Source organism: Drosophila willistoni (assembly GCF_018902025.1).
Source record: "Drosophila willistoni isolate 14030-0811.24 chromosome 2R unlocalized genomic scaffold, UCI_dwil_1.1 Seg167, whole genome shotgun sequence".
Taxonomy (NCBI): domain Eukaryota; kingdom Metazoa; phylum Arthropoda; class Insecta; order Diptera; family Drosophilidae; genus Drosophila; species Drosophila willistoni.
In genome coordinates, this window is record NW_025814050.1 from 17,103,107 (window position 1) to 17,123,880 (window position 20,774).

The 20,774-nt window shown below is 35.8% G+C and overlaps 2 protein-coding genes across 5 annotated transcripts in view; both read right to left on the reverse strand.

The window, feature by feature from the left end:
- Positions 1-3,312: 3,312 nt before the first annotated feature.
- LOC6641877 overlaps positions 3,313-20,774 on the reverse strand; it is a 51,619-nt gene continuing 34,157 nt past the window's right edge. The window contains exons 5-9 of one of the 4 annotated variants that reach the window (XM_047010566.1): positions 12,123-12,772; positions 11,852-12,055; positions 8,344-8,540; positions 6,678-6,842; positions 3,313-4,983 (exon numbers count right to left, since the gene is read on the reverse strand). In XM_047010566.1, coding sequence (XP_046866522.1) covers positions 3,647-4,983; positions 6,678-6,842; positions 8,344-8,540; positions 11,852-12,055; positions 12,123-12,772 — 2,553 coding nt within the window. In that variant the 3' untranslated portion in view covers positions 3,313-3,646. Of the gene's footprint in view, positions 4,984-6,677; positions 6,843-7,949; positions 8,541-11,539; positions 11,571-11,851; positions 12,056-12,122; positions 12,773-17,453; positions 17,487-20,774 lie in introns of those variants that run through there. The other 3 variants (XM_047010565.1, XM_047010564.1, XM_023175778.2) reach the window with 3 other exon arrangements.
- On the reverse strand, positions 19,125-20,101 carry LOC26530241. Its single transcript, XM_015178515.3, has one exon. It carries the CDS (start codon positions 20,034-20,036, stop codon positions 19,230-19,232), a length of 807 nt encoding a protein of 268 aa, XP_015034001.1. The 5' UTR covers positions 20,037-20,101; the 3' UTR covers positions 19,125-19,229.

Here is a 20,774-nt window from a genome sequence, read left to right on the forward strand (position 1 = left end):
CGAAATTGTCTTTTTTACTTCATTAATAATAGCTAAAAACGTTTGTTTGTGTCATAAAATATAAATACATGAATGTATGTATAAAATGGGAAAGATATGACGGCTCTTATGGGCTATGGTCGCGCTTATCGGCCCTCGAATCAAAACAAAGAAATTTGTTGATAAACTTTTTTCAGTTATTCCTACCTAAACAATGAGTGTACAAAGGTTTTCCCCAAGACACCTTCAAGCGATTAATAGAATTAAAAGCTCCAAGATAAGGAGTTAGCCAAGGAATTTTTTCCACAGTCATACTTGTATATTTATAAATAAGCCCCCTATAGAATTTGTAGTAGTTTGTCAATATTTTAAACTACTTTTTAACTACTCATTGTCTGGCATTCATTTCAGATAAGAAAATTTAAGCAATTTTCCCAATTATTCATGGTGCTTAAATTGATATGGATTGTTACAATTATGGCTCTTTGTTATTAATATTTTTTGATTTGTTGATTACATCTACAATAAAAATTTCCTATCCTAGTATTATTTGGTTAAAAAAATATGTTTATAAACCAGATAGATACATAGATGGGAACAGGTAATATTACTTCAATAAAACTGCATAACACTTCGAACTGCGCCCAAAATTTGTATCACATAGTCTTAGGTCGATGAAATACAGTCGATACTCGTTAATTCAAACCTGCGATACGTCGCAACTCTTATTCCCTAGTCCCTAGTTCCCTAGTCTTAGTCCCCTACAAAATCTCTTCATATTTCTAATTATGTCCATATAGTCAAACACTTCAAACAAAATTCAAATTTGATCGGAATACTTCGGAAATAATAGTAGATGATGAAGAACCATCAATAGTATGAAGTGTTTGACATCAGCGATCTGGGGATCTGTGTCAGGATACCACTTACCAATAGTCAAATTTTATCTGCGAAAAAAACAACAATAAAGATACATCAGAACCTTTGGCAGAGGAGTCAGTTAAGGTAGCAATGGTCTCATTGGATAGCTGTCAATGCTTTGTATAAGATCAGCGACTTTTTCTCCTCAAAAAAAGTATGCTTATATATGTATATATGTATATACTTATGTATGTATATATGACTATATTATAAGGGATTTAGGTATTTAAGTTCGTCAAGCGCTACTTTAGAGATTTCCTGCAGCAAAGTGCTTAATGTGCTTCCAAAGACGCATATTTGATTAAATTAGGCAAGTGATGTCACAAGTGATTCTTCTTCCATTGTATGTCCCTAGCCTTGTAATTTCTAAAGGATATGTTGAACTTTTGCCTCAATTGGCCACTACCCTGGTAAGATTACAGATAGCTTACATGCAGAAGAAAGATTTCTTAGTTATACTTAAAATGTTTGAGGTTCAAGTGCTGTTTTGTTTCTGACAGAGTTACATCCTGCTTATCCTTTCCGCTGTTAACAGATATCCAAATCATAGATACCCTCTTATCTTCCCCAAGCGTGTTCAGCCAGTGTCTGCACTCAGGCGTTAACTTTGAATTTAAAAAGATATAAAATGATATTTTTCAAATCAAATAGAAGTTTGCTCTAAAAATTGTGAAATAATTTAAGAGAGGTAATAAAATTTTTATGGATATTTAGCATTGCTTTTAAATCTTAATGTAAATTAATTAAATTTAAGGTCAATTTATTTAAATGAAAATGTGAAGAAAATGGAAATTATCGGAATAGTAAAGCTTTAAATAATAATGACCTGTTTTGTTCATGTACTCGTCTGTATTCCTTTTTAAGCTTCCTTTTAACAAAGCATCTAATTATGAACTTTAACACAAATTCATAAATTTATATAATTGACTATAATTTCATTAAATTGTTTGAATAATCCACCCCAAATGACATAAGTAAACTTAAGTAAAGAAATTTTTTTTTTGAATGCATTTTGTATTTATTTATTTATTGTTTTTATCAAGTCCTTCTTATATGTACTAAACAACTTTTTTTTTGGGGATTTCATTTGAATTTGAATGAATTCATTTTGTGGAATCTGCAAAGTGTAGACGATCTAAGCACTATATGTATTTATGTAAATGTTTGAATGTGTGTGTGTGTTTTTTTTTAATGATTTCATTCATTTATTATTTACACAAAAATGTGTGTGTGTGTTATTAGTATTTTTTTAAGCAATTTGAACTAGCAAAAGGAAAAATTGTAAGTATTACCAATCTAAATACATTTATTTTTAGCTAAATGGGAATCTATTTTTTTTCTTTAAATTGGTTTTTGAAAAATAATGATTCTTATTTTTGATTTATAACTCTTGAATTTAACTAATAGTTAAATATATATTTGGGCTAACCTAGATTTCATTTCACTTATGCACTTATATATAAATTAAAAATCTAATTAAAAAGGCTACAAAATTTTCAAGTGTTTTTTTTTGTTGTTTGGTTTTTTGGTTTTGGAGGGTTAAGAACAAATTCAACAAATGTGAAATAAGGCCATAAGCAAAACAATGTTTGATTTTTGCTTAAATTGTAACACATAGAATTAGTTAGTTAATTAGAGTTTTAGATTAATATTTATATTTGTTGTTTTTGTATGATGTGTTTTTTGTTTTTTGGTTTGAATTGCATTATAAAAAGTGAGGTTATGTCTTGAGTTAAGCAGCAGCTTATATAGGAAAATTCTCTGTACGATCGCATTTACTTACTTAATTTAAGTATATCGACTTTAGTTATAGGTTTTGAGTATTGGAAGCTGCAGGATATATGTATGTATGTATGTATACGATTATGTATGTATATATTGCAGTTATAGATTAAGCTCCAAGATAAATATGTCATATATATTTATATGAGTTATAGATAAAGCCTCGACTTGCATCAGAGTTGAAGTTTAAAAATTATTTTGAACAAGATTTCTCAATTGAATGATAAATTTCTCTTGATATTGTTAGTGAGGGCTTCCATTTTTTTCTAAATAGGTTTTTTTTGTGGTGTTTCAGACAACAAGTGTTTTTTGGTTTTATTTTTTGGATGTGGAGGGCTCTACTGATATATGTATATGTATATATAGAATATGCCATCCGATGTGACAAGCCCACTAACTACTGGAGACTAACATAACACAGTTTAACTAGCTATATATAGAGTTTTGGGGCACTATGAAAAGGAAGTAAAACAAGTCTGTGAGTCTTTTGACTTTGACATTACCAATTTCAGAATAAAGAAATATCTCATCTCATCTTATCTAACATTGTTCTTGTTTTGTTGTAATAATTTACTTATTTTTTCAAAAACTTTAAACTCGCTATAAAATGGTTTAAGTTTCTTGTTTTTCACGACCATTTTGATATCAAACTTTTTGTTTTCGAGCCTCGTGTTTGAAAATGATTGAAGTTTCCAAAATGTTCTAAAAGTTCCATAGTGCCCTAGAGAGAGTATAAGTAGAGTTTTCAGAGTTATCCATAGAATTGAGCTTAGTCTCTCTGCCAAAAGTGTTTACGAGTAGAAGCGATCTATGAACTAACTTAGCAAATGTGAGAGATGCCGAGATGATGGCTTCACATGCGTGTGCTCTCCAGGCCACAGCCGAGGGCATCACTGTAGGGCATTGTGAGTGGAGGCGTGCCCCCAGAAGATCTTCTCTGGCCATTACCATTGGCTGCCTTTAATCAACTTGTGGTGCGTGTGAGCAGCTCATCATCATCCAGTTGAGCCAAAGCAGCCGGAGAGCCGACATCAATGGTGGTAACACGATTGCCACCGCCATCTGCGGCCGATGGCAGCTTGATGAACTCGCTATCCGTGTGCACGGGCATGATGATGCAGACAAAACTCTGCCCCGTTTGGGAGTCTCGTGGATGTAGCGTGACAGGATTGAATTTATCCGTTTGGCCATCGGTGTAGGTCTGCAGACGTTGATAGATCTCGGGATAGTGTTTTCTCAGGAGTACGCCACGACGTGAAAGTATGTCTAATATATTTGATAGGATTAGTTCACGATTCCCGGGCACTGAGCGCAGGCCTGGATTGAAGGTGAGTATAAGGATCTCTGTACGTTCTGGAACTGCCACCACCGAGAGGGGTTGCTGCTGCAGGGCCTGCTGCTGTTGCTCCAATTCCAAGAGGACAGTCTTGCAGAGTTTGAGCTTGGCACAACGTGAGACCAGTTGGCGTTCCCAACGCACCGGAGCCTGACCCATGCCCGGTGCCTCGGAGACCACACAGATGGCCACATAGATAAGCATTTTCGACTCCGGCTTGTATTCGGTGCTGAGTTTAAGCAACTCCGAATACAACTCCAGACCCATTTCCGCAGGCATGAGATCTGGCCAACGAACATAGGAGGCTTCGCCCATGCATTGGAAGCCATGCTTGATGAAACCCTCCGCCGACTCGGCACTGCGGAAGAGGACACGCACCACACCACGTCCCTGGGAAAGACTACCCTTGCGTGCCAACAGACTCAGATGACGCTGCGAGTCGACGTCGTCCTTGCAGGTGGCTAACACCTGGCGGCACAGATTCGAGGCGCGCGAGTGCAGGCACGCCTTGCGATGCTTCTCCCAGTGGGCTCGCCGACATTCACGTGAACAATATAGATGGGTACAATTGTGGCATGACTTGTACAACTTTTTGGCATCCGCGGGCGTGGCACTTTGCTCGCACTTGGTGTTCCGGCATTTGATTTGCAGCAACTGTTGCTGTTGCTGCTGCTGCTGCAGCAACTGTTGCTGGTCGCCATTAAAGCTGTTGTTGGTCTTGTCCGTGTGGGAGTCACCCAACGAGACGCGCCGGCTCCCGCTGCTGGCATTTGTTTGGTTAATTGGTGCTGAAGCTGAAGCTGAGTGAGAATGGGATTGCGATTGGGTATGGTTTTGTTGCTGCTGCTGCTGTTGTTGTTGCTGTTGTTTCTGTTTCTGATTTGGTGCGTCACCCTCGCTGCGACGTCTTAGGCGCTGCTGCTCGGCCGCCGTTAGGACCTCCAATTGTTGACGACTAGCTAAATCTGCTGGGCATTTAAGCAAACAAAAAGCAAATGCAATTCAAAACAAATTAATTAATCTTCAATTTAGTATAATTCACATTGATAATCAACAATAACAACAACAATATGGCATTCAATGGTGAAGGATAATCGGGTTTCATTTCTTGTCTGTCATGCTGGGAAACTTTTAACTAGTTGGGCAACTAATATTTTACAGAAATTAGTTGTTTTGTTTTTTGTTTTTTCTCAGTGTAATTTTAATGAAAATAAACCAATTAAAAATTATGGAGAAAAATTTCATTTCATAACTAGGCTATATGGATGAGAGTATGAAAATTGGAAAAATTAGAGCATTAAAATATCTAAAATTATATGCAAAAGTTTTAGTTATAGTTCTTTGAAAGCAGCAGTGGACAACTTGCCAAATGTTGCAAAATGTATTTTATATTTTTAGGGATTAGCAATAAAATTAAGTTTAATTTGAGTTATTTATATGTTCATTAAGTTGAATTTATCAATTTTATGATAAATTACAGCATAATCTCATTGCTCTGGCTTTTCAGCTTCATAAAATAAAATTTCAAACTTTATTTTAGTGCTGATTTCTGGAGTTTATCTTTAACTTACAAATTTACGTAGAGGGTATATTCTGATTTATTTTGAATAGAGTTCGAAAGCCAAAATGGAAGTTCTGACGTTAAGTTTATAGACCATGCTATGTCAACTTGTTTTAAAAAGATTTGGCTACGATTTTTAATCTTTTATGCTCTATTAGGAACCAAAACTATATACATTTTATTATTATCAAGTTATTAACATTGAAAAAAAGTAGCTGTTGTTCAAAATTTGAACAATGATGTTTGAAAATTAATTCATATAAGTCTATAATATAATTTATAAAAGGTTTGATAATTTAAAAAGCTATTTAAATCTTCGTAATTATCGAATTAAAATGCCTCCAGCATTTATAACTATTGTTATTATTTATTATAGAAATACATACAAGTGATTAGCTTTAGGATTTCAAATCTCAAGAAAAATGTATAAAAATTTTTAAAGTAATTTAATCGAGATGAGTAAGTTTAGTTTTAGATAATTTGAACCTCTTTTGGAATTCGATTCAATAGCATGGATAATAACTGCCGGCTAAAAATGAGCTTAGTTTTTCTTAGCGGGTCTATCATACAATTACTAACAATAAGATAATTTTAATAATGTATAATAGTCGTTAAATATGTGTCTTAAAAAAAAGGATTCCAAACTTTGACATTCTGTCGAATTGGAATGATTTTTAAATAGGAGTCTAATGATTAAGAAATGGATTAAGTTTTTTGCTTCTTACAACAAATCCCAATATAAAAAAGAAAATATCCTAAAAAAATTATAAAAATTTACTTTTGAAGTCCCTTAAAGCATACATTCGGCGAGTGTCCACTGCATTGTTGAGGTATTTTGTAATAAATGTTTTTTTTTTTAGTTTTTTGCAAGTACATAGAGCTTATATATGGATTATATAGTATTATATGCGAACAACAAACAAGAACGGAAGTAGTTTTTGCCTAAACCCATGTTTTTTTTTTTATTATTTTTTGACTTTTCACAATTTTTTGTTGTTATTTTTTGAGTTTTCTTTTTTTGTTGATTTTTTTTATTTTTTCATGTAATTAGTCTTTTTTTGTTGGGTTATATTGGACCAAAAACTTACAGGTTCATACCTGTCGTCGCAGCAGCCGCTTGTTGTTGTGTTCTGTTGTTGTTGTTGTTGCTGTTGCTGTTCTGGCTGGATGAGGAGGTAGTTGGCAATCCTAAAAGCGAGGCTAGGACATCTTCTAGCGAGGCGCTGCTCAAGGAGCGTTCGGGCGCTATGATTTTTACATACATATATGTATATATAAATATATATATATGTATTTGCAAATATGTAAGTGTATTTTTGGTTGTTTGTATGTATGTGAATTGTGCGGGCCAATCGATGGAATTATTAATTTTTTAAATGTAGAAAAATTACGAAAAAAAACAGAAATATATATATGTAAATAAATCAATTTTCTTTTTCAGGGATTTGTAAGTATGTACATATACTTAAAACTAAATGCTTTGGAAATTATTTATACAAAAGTGGACAACAATTTCGAAAAATTACACTGAGAAAATTGTTAGGCAAGACCAACTGGTGCATGTGTGTGTGTGAGAGTGTCTAAAAATTATAAAGATCAAATAATAAAATAAAAAAAACAAGTTGTTGGATTTTTGTTTTTTAAATAATATATAAATCAGTTTTTATTATAGCCACCATTAGATAAGGGCTTAGCTCAGAGTTTTTTTTGTAGACATATGTATATATAAAGCACTTTAAAATAATTTATACAAAATAAAATGATCAATTAAATGTAGATAATGTAAAAATATTGTAAATCGTTCGTTGTTTTTGTTTTCTTTCAAAAATTTATAGCACAATTAAATGGGTGAATGGTGAAATTTTTCTAGTTTTAAAAACCAAGCCTAAAATAGAAAATTCCAAAACAAAAATAATTCAGCAAACAAAAAAATAAAAATAGACCAAAATGTTGTGAAATTTTGACGTTATGCCAATCGATACAATTCGATCATAGCAAACTTATGCCCCGATAAGTATGCTATAAATTTCTCCTATTGCTTTTGTGAGTGTGAAACAACAAAAAAAAAACGATAAGAAATTTTTAAAATTATATATATGTATATATAAAAATAATACAATAATTAATTTTAAATGATTAATGTTGCTGTTTGTTGTTTTTATTACGTTTATAAAGAAATTAAACATAAAATTGTTTAAATATTTAGAATCTAAAAATAATTACGTTTGAACAAATTCAAATTTGTCAATGTTAATTTACAAGATGTTTATATATATTATATCGTATTTACGTACAAAAAAAATTGTACACAAAATGTAGAAAATTATATTTTCTTCAACTACATTCTGTGTGTATGTATGTGTGTGTGGGTGTTTGTTGTGATAAAAAGGTTTTTGCTTTGTTTTTCTCATTTTTTGTTTCTACATGCTAAAAGTGTATGTATTATTGCTACATAAAATATATATATATATTTATATAAGTAAAATATGTATAAGAAATAAAAAATGAGCTAACTCATTTTGCTAAGATGCTTTTGTTTTTGTTTTTGTTTTCTTTGTGCACAATACAGAAACCGAAAAAAAAATTGTGATCGAAAATTATAAATTGAAAAGCAAGAACTAAGCACGCATCGCAAATTGGAAATTGGAACTTGGATTCGGTCTTCATTAATAAACACAAAACAAAAAACTAAAGAATTTCCGATTTCTATAAACATAGTATGCATATGTTCTTCGATCAACTTAGATATATATGGTGGACTCACCGCCACCGCCGCCGATACGGCTCAATCCGTTCATGCGTAGTGGCTGCTGAATGGATGATAGATTTGATGTGGCATCCAAATGGAGATGCTCCTGCTGATGCTGATGTGTTGTTCCGGGCGGGCTATTATCAATGACGGGTGTTTGCGGTGAATCCAAAGGACGAATGCCCACAAAACTGCTCTCAAGCCAGCATTTTCTAATTGTGAATAATAAGGGGCAAAAGTGATTATTAGTAAATTGTAAACATATGCAAGAAAAAAAAACAATACAAATCGAGTGCAGTGAAAATCAATAAGTGACGTCACAAAGCAACTAAATGATTCACTGCACTTGTAGCTATACATAGACACATATAGATATATAAGTATATTTATATTTGTTTCTCTCTCACTTTCTATCTGTCTCTGTTTACTGCGGGAGCACTAACCTCCGACAACTTGACTGTAATTGCGTTGGTCAAGTTTTTTTTGTTCTCTCTTTCTGATTTTGGCCTATTTGAATAATTCAAAATTTGTCCTTTTACTTTATATAATTTTAGTTCTGTTTGCTTTTTTTGGTCTGCAGCAGCTGCTTTTTCTATGTACCGCTTGCTAGGAAATATCCTGCACGAATGAGAAACGGATGCGAACCAAAATAGCAAACGAGTCCGAAATATAAAAAAAAACAAAGTGGGTTGCCACATTGGGTGGCCACATCAATGTGGGTCGTAAGAGACAGAGAGAGTGCGAGAGAGTGAGAGAAAAGCATTACGAGAGACAAGACACATCCTATGTGGCTGCTGTGTCTGTGGTTGTTAAGCGGGGGTGAGTTTTTTTATGGGGAGTTGGAGGGGGGTGGTTACGTGTTTAGTGCTGTCAATGCTCCAGGCGCCCGGTTGGCGGCCTGATTACAGGACAACAATGACAGGATATATGATAGGGAAAGTGAAATAGGAGTTACCCTTGCCGATGTAAGTAAAAGGACAAAGATAAATCTAAAATTAAACTCAAAAACAAATCTTCTCATAGAGTTTTATGCGTTTCAATTAAATATTGAAGTATTTGATACTATTTGTAAAGAACTCTATAAGAAAGAAAGTCGAATTAAACAAGTTAATAGCAATCAACGAATCCTACTGAAGATTTTTCTATTTATAAATGGATCTAACTCAAAGCTGACAATATTAAATTTTTAAATTTCTGCTTTAAAAAGAATTTTTTATCAATGAAACAAGAACAATTTTGCTACCATTTGCTGCCTTACAGAATATGCTAAAAATGGCCAGAAATCCAAACGGTAAAAGGAGAACCCTGTATTTGTGTATATGCCCTGTCCGTTCTACTTCTTCAATGTTATTGATTTTCATAATGATTGGCACTGCCAAAAGGAAGAAGGTAACTAACCAAGCAAAACTAGCAGCAATCTGCAAAGAACCAGCGACTTGAAACGTGTACAAGTGGCCTCCATCTGATTGCAGGGCAGGACACATGTCCTCTGTCCAATATGCCAGGTATGAATAAATGCAAAGGGTTTACATATACACTGAGTATAGGTAAAAACCAAGCCCCTTCTGTAAAAACTAGGGTTTGCCAGCTGCATTGTTGCCATTCAAATTGCATGGTAGTGTGTGTGCCTTCCCCTTCAAGTTCGAGAAGTAAGCGTAGGGGAATAGAGGGACAGCGAGTCTTTTATGGCACTTATTAATGACACTCATGACATCACATACGACTAAAGTCAAATGAAATCAATTTTCGTCTTGAATGGCTGGGCATTGTGTATCCGTGATGGAATGGAAATGAAGATACTCAACTCTTGGGATAAATGGGAACGATTCTGAGAACTAGAGAAAGTAGGTCATTGTGTGACAGAGATTCAACTAGGTTTTTGGCATAAAAGCGATTGAATTCTACATCGATAAAAGTTTTGATTAGATTGCACGGAAACTAACCTCTTATCAATGTCAAATGGAACTAAGAATAAACAGCTGATGGATCAAAGACGAACATGAATAGGATATATGTAATAGGTAAGAAATATAAGAACAAAAGAATCCTTATAGTTATAAGTTATAATTCATGAAAACAGATACACTTTCATTATGTTATTTAAATAATTAACAAATTTTGAAATACCCTATATATTAATCGTATAAAAGGGGAAAAAATTTGAAACTACATGTTCTTGATGTTAAATATTTAAATCATGGATAATGTCCTTCTTGGAAAAAGCACAATATGTCGAATTATTGAGTTTCTAATTAAGGCCTAATTCGCTAAGAAAAAGTTATGCAGTTAAGGATATTGCAAGCGGTAAGAAAGAGGACTAAATTTAAGGAAATTATATGCATCAAGTAATGCTTCAAACTATACAAATATATAAATATTTAACTAGATTTTTATATTATTTTAAATACATAAAATCTTCAATATTAGCCGTCTTCACTTCAAGATTGTAGGAAATCAAAAACTCAGCTCAGAAAATGATTTTATACAATGAATAAAATGTCTGTGTTTTCTAATAATTTTACTAAAAATTCTTAAAACTATTAAAAATAATAGTCTAACATTTTTTGATTTTAAGAAATCAGAAATGCTGGCTATGAATCTTTTATAATCATTTTCATAAAATGGACCTATGTAGATACGACTAATAGCTAAAATTTGAGATATTTCAAAACAGTTTCTAAACTTTACAAAGCGTCAAAATTTAACTTTAACTGAAACTAGCCAATGAAATAATTATAATTCATTACTTTAGAAGATATTCTTAGCTTATCATTAACAATTTTTTCACTGTCTCTAACAAAAGTTCTCGTTTTGTACTTCCTTTCCTTTTCTTTCCTGCCAAACATTTCTCCTTACTCAATGTGACAATTGCTTGATACTTTATTCTGCAGCTTGACCTGACCTTATTGTGTAGCATAAGTTGGACTTGGTCCAAGACCAACATTGGATTATTTTGGCTTTTTAGTAATTTTAGTAACCAGCACACAAATACATATACATATACACACACATAGAGACAATTAAGTAGATTTTTGTGGTTAGTCACAGGTGTTAAACCACACCGGAAGGTGCGGCAGGATGAAACGAGTTGAACGAGTTGAACCCAACTGGGGGCTTACCTCGGAGCCAAAGTGTGCTGGATAGTTTTGTAGGAAGTCTCAAATATTTGTTTTTTTGTTGGTGCTGGTGTATTTTGCGTTTTTTGTTTCGTTTCTCATTTCTCAAATTTGGTTTATAAGTAGCTACACCGTTTGTAGTGAGTGTAGTTGTCGTAGTATTTATAATATAATAATAATCATTAAAATAAGAAAAATGAAAATGGAAGGAAATTGAGTTTTATCGGAGCAATAGAAGATGGTGAGGATGAACAAGAGATGATGGCGGTGCTAAGGACAACGACAACGACAACAACAACTACAACACATTGAGGTGATTGAGGTGGACAACTACAAAACAGCAGGGATGGATTTCTGGGAGGGTGGGGATCTCTTAAGCAACGGACTAGATAAATGCCGTTGCCTACCTCGAATTTGGACTGGCCGAACGGCTGCGATGTTGCTGGGATTGCTGCTCCTGCTGATCGTTCACATAGTGTACAATGGCCGAGGTGACCTCCTTGATGGAACTCTGTATTTCTGGAGTCACGGGTTGCAATGTTGTACGCACTCCTCCATTCGCCGTGGCTGTTGTGGGTGATGTGCGTCGTGCCAGCAATGAATTGGCCAGTCTAAATGAGAGGGAAATTCCAATTAATTACACAATCTTAAAAGGAAAGTTCATCGTGATCAATTTACCGCTCATGTGGCGTTCTTTGTGACAATTTCTCTGTGCTACGCCAGCCCAAATATGGTTGTCGATATGAATTTCTCAATACACCGCCAGGAGCGCCACCAGCACTGCTGCCACTGGCCACGGACATGAAACTACTATTGATCGGTACACCACGAGCAAAGCTGCCACGCTGCGATACGCTCGGCGATGTCTGAGTGGAATTCAGATGCGAAGTCGACCATCGTGTGGCTCCCACACCCTGTGGATGTGCCCCGTGCTGGTGGTGGCCATGTGACGCTGCCGTCACACTGTTGCTCTGGCCACCGTGATGGCTATGCGCTGAGGGACTCAACAGCAGAGGACTGCGATCGGAACGCTGTGAACCCAGCGAACTGAGCGAAGTCGTCTTCGAGTTGAGTCCCTGCCAGCGACCCGAATCCTGTGTGCGTTTTCTTGTGAAATTACCCGGCCTATATCCGCCGGTGGTGCCGCTGGTGGATATATTGCCCGTCCCGGTGGCACCATCTGGCGAGTGTGTGGCATTTGTTTGATTGTATGCTCGGAACCAGTCGGGTATATTGAGACGCTGCAGCGAGGCCTGCACCCTTAATTGATGCTCACTCAGGGCGGCCGGATTGTGGTCATGTGATTTCTGTAGTTCATTTTCAGGTGGCTGCAAAAATAAAACAAGAAATAAAGAGGTTAGTTTCATATAAATTATATATCATGGAAGGCTTAAAGCTTTTTAAAAGCTAAAGATAAATCGTTTTTCTGATGATGAGACTTTTCTCACTCTTTCATTCAAAGTAATAAAATCTTAAGTTTTTCTATTAACCCTAAGTTAAAAACTTTTACATTTGAAGCTATTGTAATATAGACATCCCAGGAATTCAAAAAAATGAACCAGAGGACACTAGATTTTTCTTAAATTAAAGGTTTATAAATGGAAATCTTGAGTTTTTCTTAGTTTTATGTTCATTTATTGTATAAATTTAACTATGTATTCCCCCCTACTACTTACTACTCCCCGCTACTTTGGGAGATGTTGAGAATACATTGATTATTTGAATCATTATATGTGGATTTTTATTAATATTTCAAAAGTGAAATAGTTTCTAACAGGGATTGAAAATGCTATGCTACGTCGGAGTTTTTTTTTTTGCTCCCGCTACTGCTCTGATTTCGAACGGCTACGTAGCATAGCAGAGAGCACAAACGGAAAACGATTGCTCTTCTGCTCTGCTCCGTAGCATACATTGTCGGAGCACAGAGCAATAGCAAGAGCAAAAAATTTTCGATACGCTATTTGTAGTTGTAGCAATAGCACAAGCATTAAAAGCGAGATGAGAGCGGAGCAAACAAAATAAATTTTTGTGCTACTGCTACGGAGCATTTCCTTTTCTGTTGCTCTCGTAGCAATTTCGTAGTCGCTCTCGTAGTAATTTCGTAGTCGCTCTCATAGTAGATCTGTACTAGAGGTGGGCATGGGCCGAAATGTTACATCCAACCCAACTCAGCCCATGGGCTTAAAATTTCATCCGCACCCGAAAGCTAAAAAAAATTTGGACATTCAGAGGAAACTGTAATTCCACAAACTAGGAGCACAACAGGGATAAATCCAACATGCAAGTTAACATGGACAAGAGGGTATAGCGGATGCACCTGCAATATTAGCAGTGGCCACGATCGCTGGGTAATATGAGTCAGCCAATGCTTATGGTTCTTGGATTTGGCGCTTACATTCACAGTTGCTTGGCGATAAGCATCAATGTGTTTCGCAAGGTGAAAGTCCAAGGATCAACTCTGGAGTGATGCCACTGTTGTGCTCCTAGTTTGTGGAATTACAGTTTCCTCTGAATGTCCAAATTTTTTTTAGCTTTCGGGTGCGGATGAAATTTTAAGCCCATGGGCTGAGTTGGGTTGGATGTAACATTTCGGCCCATGCCCACCTCTAGTACAGATCTACTATGAGAGCGACTACGAAGTTGCTACGAGAGCAACAGAAAAGGAAATGCTCCGTAGCAGTAGCACAAAAATTTATTTTGTTTGCTCCGCTCTCATCTCGCTTTTAATGCTTGTGCTATTGCTACAACTACAAATAGCGTATCGAAAATTTTTTGCTCTTGCTATTGCTCTGTGCTCCGACAATGTATGCTACGGAGCAGAGCAGAAGAGCAATCGTTTTCCGTTTGTGCTCTCTGCTATGCTACGTAGCCGTTCGAAATCAGAGCAGTAGCGGGAGCAGAGCAATATTTTTATTGAAATTGCTGCTATGTAGCAGCAAATGCAAACACTGGTTTCTAATCCATTTAATTTTAATGATAAAATTAAGAAACTTGTTATAAATATTTGAACGATGCTTCGTCCACTAATCTGCTGACGTTTTTCGGACTATGAAAACAATGAACTTTGGAGTTGTAAGCTATGCTTGCCTTCCATCGCTTCATCCAGTTACAATTCGCAAGAGTGGTTATCAAGGTCTTCTGATGAGAAAACTTGGTAGTTCTTGAAATGGTGCTTTACAGACCATTTGGCCATTTTTTGTTTTCCCGAAAAGACCCCAAGCCTGCTCATTCAAAAGATTGAAACGAAATAGGTCACCAAAATAAATGTCACGAAAGTTATTATGGAAATAGAGTAAGACCAGAATAATTACTCAGGGTTTAATTTTATTTGCATCATTCGATCTAGTTCCCTGGATTTAACATCCGAACTTAAGTATATACACATGTGTCTCCTTGAAGAGATAAAGAAAATCACAAAAAAAAGCAACAGGTTTCAAATTCTATTGATTGCTTTTTCTGTCTCTTTCCCTCTGGCTATCGCTTGGGGATTGTTTCAATCTCGACGCCCTTTCCTTATGATTTATTGCGTGTGCCTACAACACGACACTTGAATGATATAATATTATTATCGTTTTTATAGAGGACATACCATAGTATATCTCTAGCAGATGACTCAGCAAGGATAACTTGGAAAGGGCAAAACTTTCGGTTTTGTTTGTTTGTCTATCTACCCCACCCACCCATCCAGTCGGCCCCCCTTTACCTATACCCAAATTATGTCAGTCGTTCCCAATAAAAAGTTTTTGCAGCATATAAAGAAAACTCGGCATTAGTATGGGACGAACAGAGAAACGGAAAACGGGAAACTGCAAATGCAAAAAAAAAGAAAGAAAACTTTTCCCTACGACATTTCTGGGTTATGTGTGGTTGAAGGGGGTTGGTCTGGGATTTGAGATGAATGCTTTTGAAGCACAAGGTAAATAGACCACATTGGGTTAGGTCTGGAGCAGACCTTGATGAGTTGGTTGGGATGAAAAAACACGGGGTGGTAGTTGACGGTGAAGAAGTTGGATTTGGGATTAGAAAGAATTGTGCCAGGCAAAAGTGTCAAAAGTTTTTCTACTTGGATTAATGCTCATATATATATAGAAACTAAGCTGTTAGCTTGAATGATGTTGGTTTAGGATAATCGTTTCGCATGAAGTCATTCGGAAAGTGGCATAAAAATAAAAAAATACCATTGATTTAGATTTGAAAAGAAAAATAATAACAAGTGGAAAATTAAACTAGCACAACAATAAAACGTAATCTATGCCATTAAAAGTGTGATTTCATTTGGCACTTTAGTGACAATAACATAAAAAGAGAGCAGATTCGACTCAATGGTTGAATAAATTTCAGTTAAAGGAGTTTCAAATGAAGTGAGATGTTTTTGAACATGCTTTAATATCCTGACTGACTATGAAAATAAAATAACGTTTTAATAAACGTATTCAACTAAGTTTTTGAGCCAATAAACGCATAATGAATTAAAGTAACAGTCCTATTGGACTTTAGATAATTCCATGATTCAATATATTGTATCATTCTACTAAAAATATTAGCTAGGGCCATACATTAGAAAGTCAATCAAGAGATTGCTTAAGGATAATTCCTATCAGAGCTTATGAGAAGATAAGGTAAACAGAGAAATCCAATCAATGAATGAATGGTATCAGACAATGAGAAAATACGATTAGGACATACAAAATTGAAGCCCGGCCAAGATTCTACCTCTAACATTAAGAGCTGTTACTAAAGATGATAACTAACAAATTTAATTAATACTAACTGATAGAAAACTCTAAATTGTGATTAGAATCCCTAAAATCAGCATATAATGGGCGAAAGCTTATTTTTGCTTTGACAACTTAAATTCATCTTTGTTTTTTACATTACTTTTGTTATTTTTAAGGATAAAGAATTTTCGATGAAAGTATTTACTCTAACACTGCATGAGTCTGTATAAATCTGTCTGTATAAATCTAATTGAGTTAATTAAAATAAGATGCCAAGTAAAGTTCCTAAAGTCATTATGTTAAGGTTTTAAATATAATAGAATGCTAAATATTCTAATAAATTGAAATGACACAAAAAAAAAAACAATTGATATATTGTATACATATGTATATACATATATTGATAATAAATGATATAAAAAATGGTCTGTATTAACAAATTTATAAAACACCGATATAGACCTTGAGGCACTCTTATGTTTTAGAAGGTTAAATAATAATTTACAATGAATTTAATTCAAGAAAAAGAAATACCAAACATTTCCTTAATGTTGTTTTATTTCATAACTATTCAAAGTAGGCTAACAAAAATACCCAACGACTTTTCTATCAAATTGTTTTGATACTTTCGTAAGTTTTGTCTCAAACAACGTACATATGAACAACAAACAACCTTCTTTATATAGGGCATTTCTCAAAGGGCAAGTGCTTAGGGAAAAGGATTTCAAGTGCATTGCAAGAAACTTGAAATGCGACTCAAGTGCAAACAAAGCTTGCCTCTAAGATCTACCAACATTTTGCTTTGGCTGTGCTGCTGTTGCAGCAACTGGAGGAAAAAAAATGGCAAAAGACAAAAGTGGTTGACAGACAAAAGTTAATCACAGTCATCATACACGTATGCAATGGCACTTCAACGAGGGCTCAAGCGAAGGCTAAGGAACTGAGGTACGCTGTGGTGTAGGGGAGGGCAAAGGGGATGTTTGGAACGGGGAACGGGGGCGAAAGAACAACTGATGTCGACGTCAGATGGCGTGCCATCCGTTGACAATTGTTATGCCGCTTTAAGTTTGTTTGTTGTCTCATATTATTGTTGTTGTTGTTGCTGTTGTTGTTTTCGTTTTGTAGTCTGCAGTTGCAATTGAATCTATAGCTATTTGGGTCATATTCTCGGCACTCTGGCAGCTGATTTTGACGTCAAAAATACTAAAGTAACCACAGACATAAGTATACATATATATAAATGTAAATGTATTATATGCATAAAGACAATGATTACTTTGTGCTCATTTACCTGATCGTATTGCAGCATAATTTTTCTCTATTTTCTCTATATTATTTTATATTTTTTTTATAAAATTTTTTGCTGTTTTTTTTTGAAGTTTTTTATTAAAAATAATTTTGAAAGTAAAGGCAAAATATAGACATTTTATTGTAAGGTTCAAAAAAGACAGAGAAAACTCAATTAGCATTCACACACACACACATAGAAATACTCCTAGAAGAGGAAGTCAATAAACACACACACACACACGCACAAGCAGCAGAGGGAGTTTAAGGCACACCCAAAAAAAGTTATCCCCTCTTCTAGTATATACAAATATTCGATGGGATTTTTCGTTTATTTTTTTGAGGGGGTCATAAATTTATTTTTACATATTTTATTTTTTTTTGTTTGATTAGAATTTCAGTTTTTCCCCCACATATATGTTTTTTTTGGCACTCAAACCCGTGTGACCTTAAAAAATGTACGACAAAAAGAAAATACTGCCAAACGCACGCACCAATACACGCACACTAATACATATATAGATTCATGCACATATACGCATACATTTACACACACACAAGCGCAGCGCGCGCATCAATTTATATTTTATTGTCGCAGGAGGAAAGAGGGAGGAGAAATGGTCGAAGAAGAATGGGCCAAGTTTTTTAAGGGCTTCTTTTTGCTTTTTGTGCCATTTTCCATTGGCTTTTTTGTCTAAATTAATTAATCAAATTTCGGCTTTTACTTGATCAAACATGGCGCGATACATGCAACACCAATACACATACACATTCACACACACACACACACACATAGGGTTTAAAAAACAGAAAATGAGAGGACGTGTACACGCTACGCGCCGTTTGCCATTTCCGGCGCACAAAAGTATGCTGGCTTTTCTATTTGAATTTGTGATAGATACTGTGCCCACAACTTGAGGAACTGCAACCAGGAAGCCAAAACCAATTCAACTAAGAGAAGAAACAAAAAAAAACATACGAGAAAGTAAACCAAAAACCGAAAACTTGCTTTTTTATGGCAGCTTTTGCGCATGGCCATAGACATCAGGCCGAGAAGCAACAGACGAAAGCTTTCCATCACATTTCGCTCTGTGTATGGCAAGGATTGTGTTGGCAGAAAAGGAGCCAAATATGCCATAAATATATGCAGGAAACACCCTGTGAATGTGTACACTTCTCATGTAAACAAAGCCAAAGCAACAGGCATCTGCCCTGCCAAGGCGTCACATTGTCTGTGTATTTTTAGTAGTAGTCGCTGATGCTGGCAAGTTGAGGAAGTAGAAGTCACACCCAAATGACAGGCAACCTGACAAGCTGTTCCAATTGACTCGGATAATCTCTGCCTGGAGTCGAGTGGAGCTGTATTGACAAGACACAACCATGTCACTGGGTCGTCGTCTAGAAACGGAAGGTTGCAACACCATCGACACATCTGGCTGGCTACCTAACGGAAAGCCATTAAAATAAGTGCCAAGTGAGTTGATGACAGAATTTTTCAAGGGATGAACACTTGGAATTTATATGTGATATAATAGAGAGTAGGTAGTTGGGCGGGGACTGTGAGGTACTCAGAAGAGTTTATAGAATTCAATTTACTTTTGAAATTACTTTCCATTATTGAAAACAGAAAAATTGTTTGCTTCATTTTGTGTTTTAAATTTAATAGTTTAAAAAAAATATGTTTTACAAACAAATTAATGAATATTTCGTACATGTTCTATAGGGAAATTCTAAAACTATTCTAATTTAAAGCTGATTATTAATCATATGATTTTGGTTATTACAAAGTCAAATAGCGCAATGCCTTGTCGAGGAAACGCTCTTCCGCCGATCCCTGACCAAAAGCAATGCCACGTCGTGATTTGCTCGAAAGTTGATCAAATTTATGTTTGATGGTCTCATTGACCATTCGATCACAGCGTTCGGGCTGATCCAATTGCTCAGCAGAGGGAGCTTTGGCATATTCACGTTTCAATACCAAACTAATAATGCGAGAACGTGTCGAACGTGCCTTGGGCTGACTGATAACCTGAGAACGTGGACGTAATGGTGGTGGTGATGCTGATGAGCTCGTTTGTCCATAGATGCCGGACTCAGCCGAATCGGAATCCTGATTGCTAGAGATACCACCACAACTGCAGTAGGTTACACTGCTACGTGGCGATTGATTGACACTGCCGTAGGCCTCATCATCGCAGGAATAGTAATCGGATATACGCTTTGAACTGGAATTCGAATTGAAATTCTTCTGCATGGGCAATTCCTCGGATATGGCATAGGGTATGCATTTGGCTTCCAAATACATGACAGGTTCATCGACTGCCTCCTCAGCACTGGGCGTTGGACTGACACATCGTTCGCTTTCCAGTTCGGCAATGCGAGCCTGTTGGATCTTTTGCTCTCGGCGTCGTTGGCGACGCTCATGGCGTTCCCTTTCAAGGCGGGAAATCGTCTCCAGACTCTCCATGAATAGACCCAAATCCTTTTGAGCAAAACGGGAGGCATCTAATGTAAAGGTAGTCATCGATGCTGATTTCTGGTTCAAACTCAACAATTGAGTGCAGTTTGTAGAAATCGTAGTGGCCATTTCTTTTTGGGTTCAAAAAATCACCGAATCTTTTCACTCTTGATGTTCGCACTTTGCTCGTTGTCAGACAACTGATGCTGCACTCGAATGTTCACAGAGATTTTATATGTTCCAGGTAGCAAGTGTGTCCTCTGCCACAGCCCACAACTTGCCCAGGCCCAGACACAGGCCAAGACCCAGCCCAGCCCACCCCCACAATAAAATGTACGACCTGAGACCCTTTTTTTGCTGACCCGCCTATTAAGTTACCTGTCCGCAGGCAGGGCAAATCCCTTGCCTGCTATTCTACCCTAAGTCGATGTCTGGGGAATTTCCTTGATTACTTTTTAATTTTTGGCATTTCCCCTAAATTGCACACATGTTAAGCTATTAACCTACAGCTGTCTATTTTATGCCCATGTTGTAAAACTTTCAGAATGCTCAAAAATTATGACACCTGGCCAAGGCATACATACACATACACAATGTACACACACACACACTTGTCTATAAATGAAATGAATCAGTTTAGTTTCTGTCACTAAAACAATCAATACTTGTACTTTGCATGTTTATTTAAGCCAACACTTGTTCTTTTTCCATCAAGGGCGCCCAAGCAGAGGAAGGAGTGGAGCGGAGTGAAGAGTCGGCTAGGTAAATCAATAGACAATCAATTTTTAAGTGTTTGTTTGAATTGAATCGAGGCCAAGTTAGATTGTGCAAAATCAGGGCAATTTATTAACACTTCTAATAACAAAA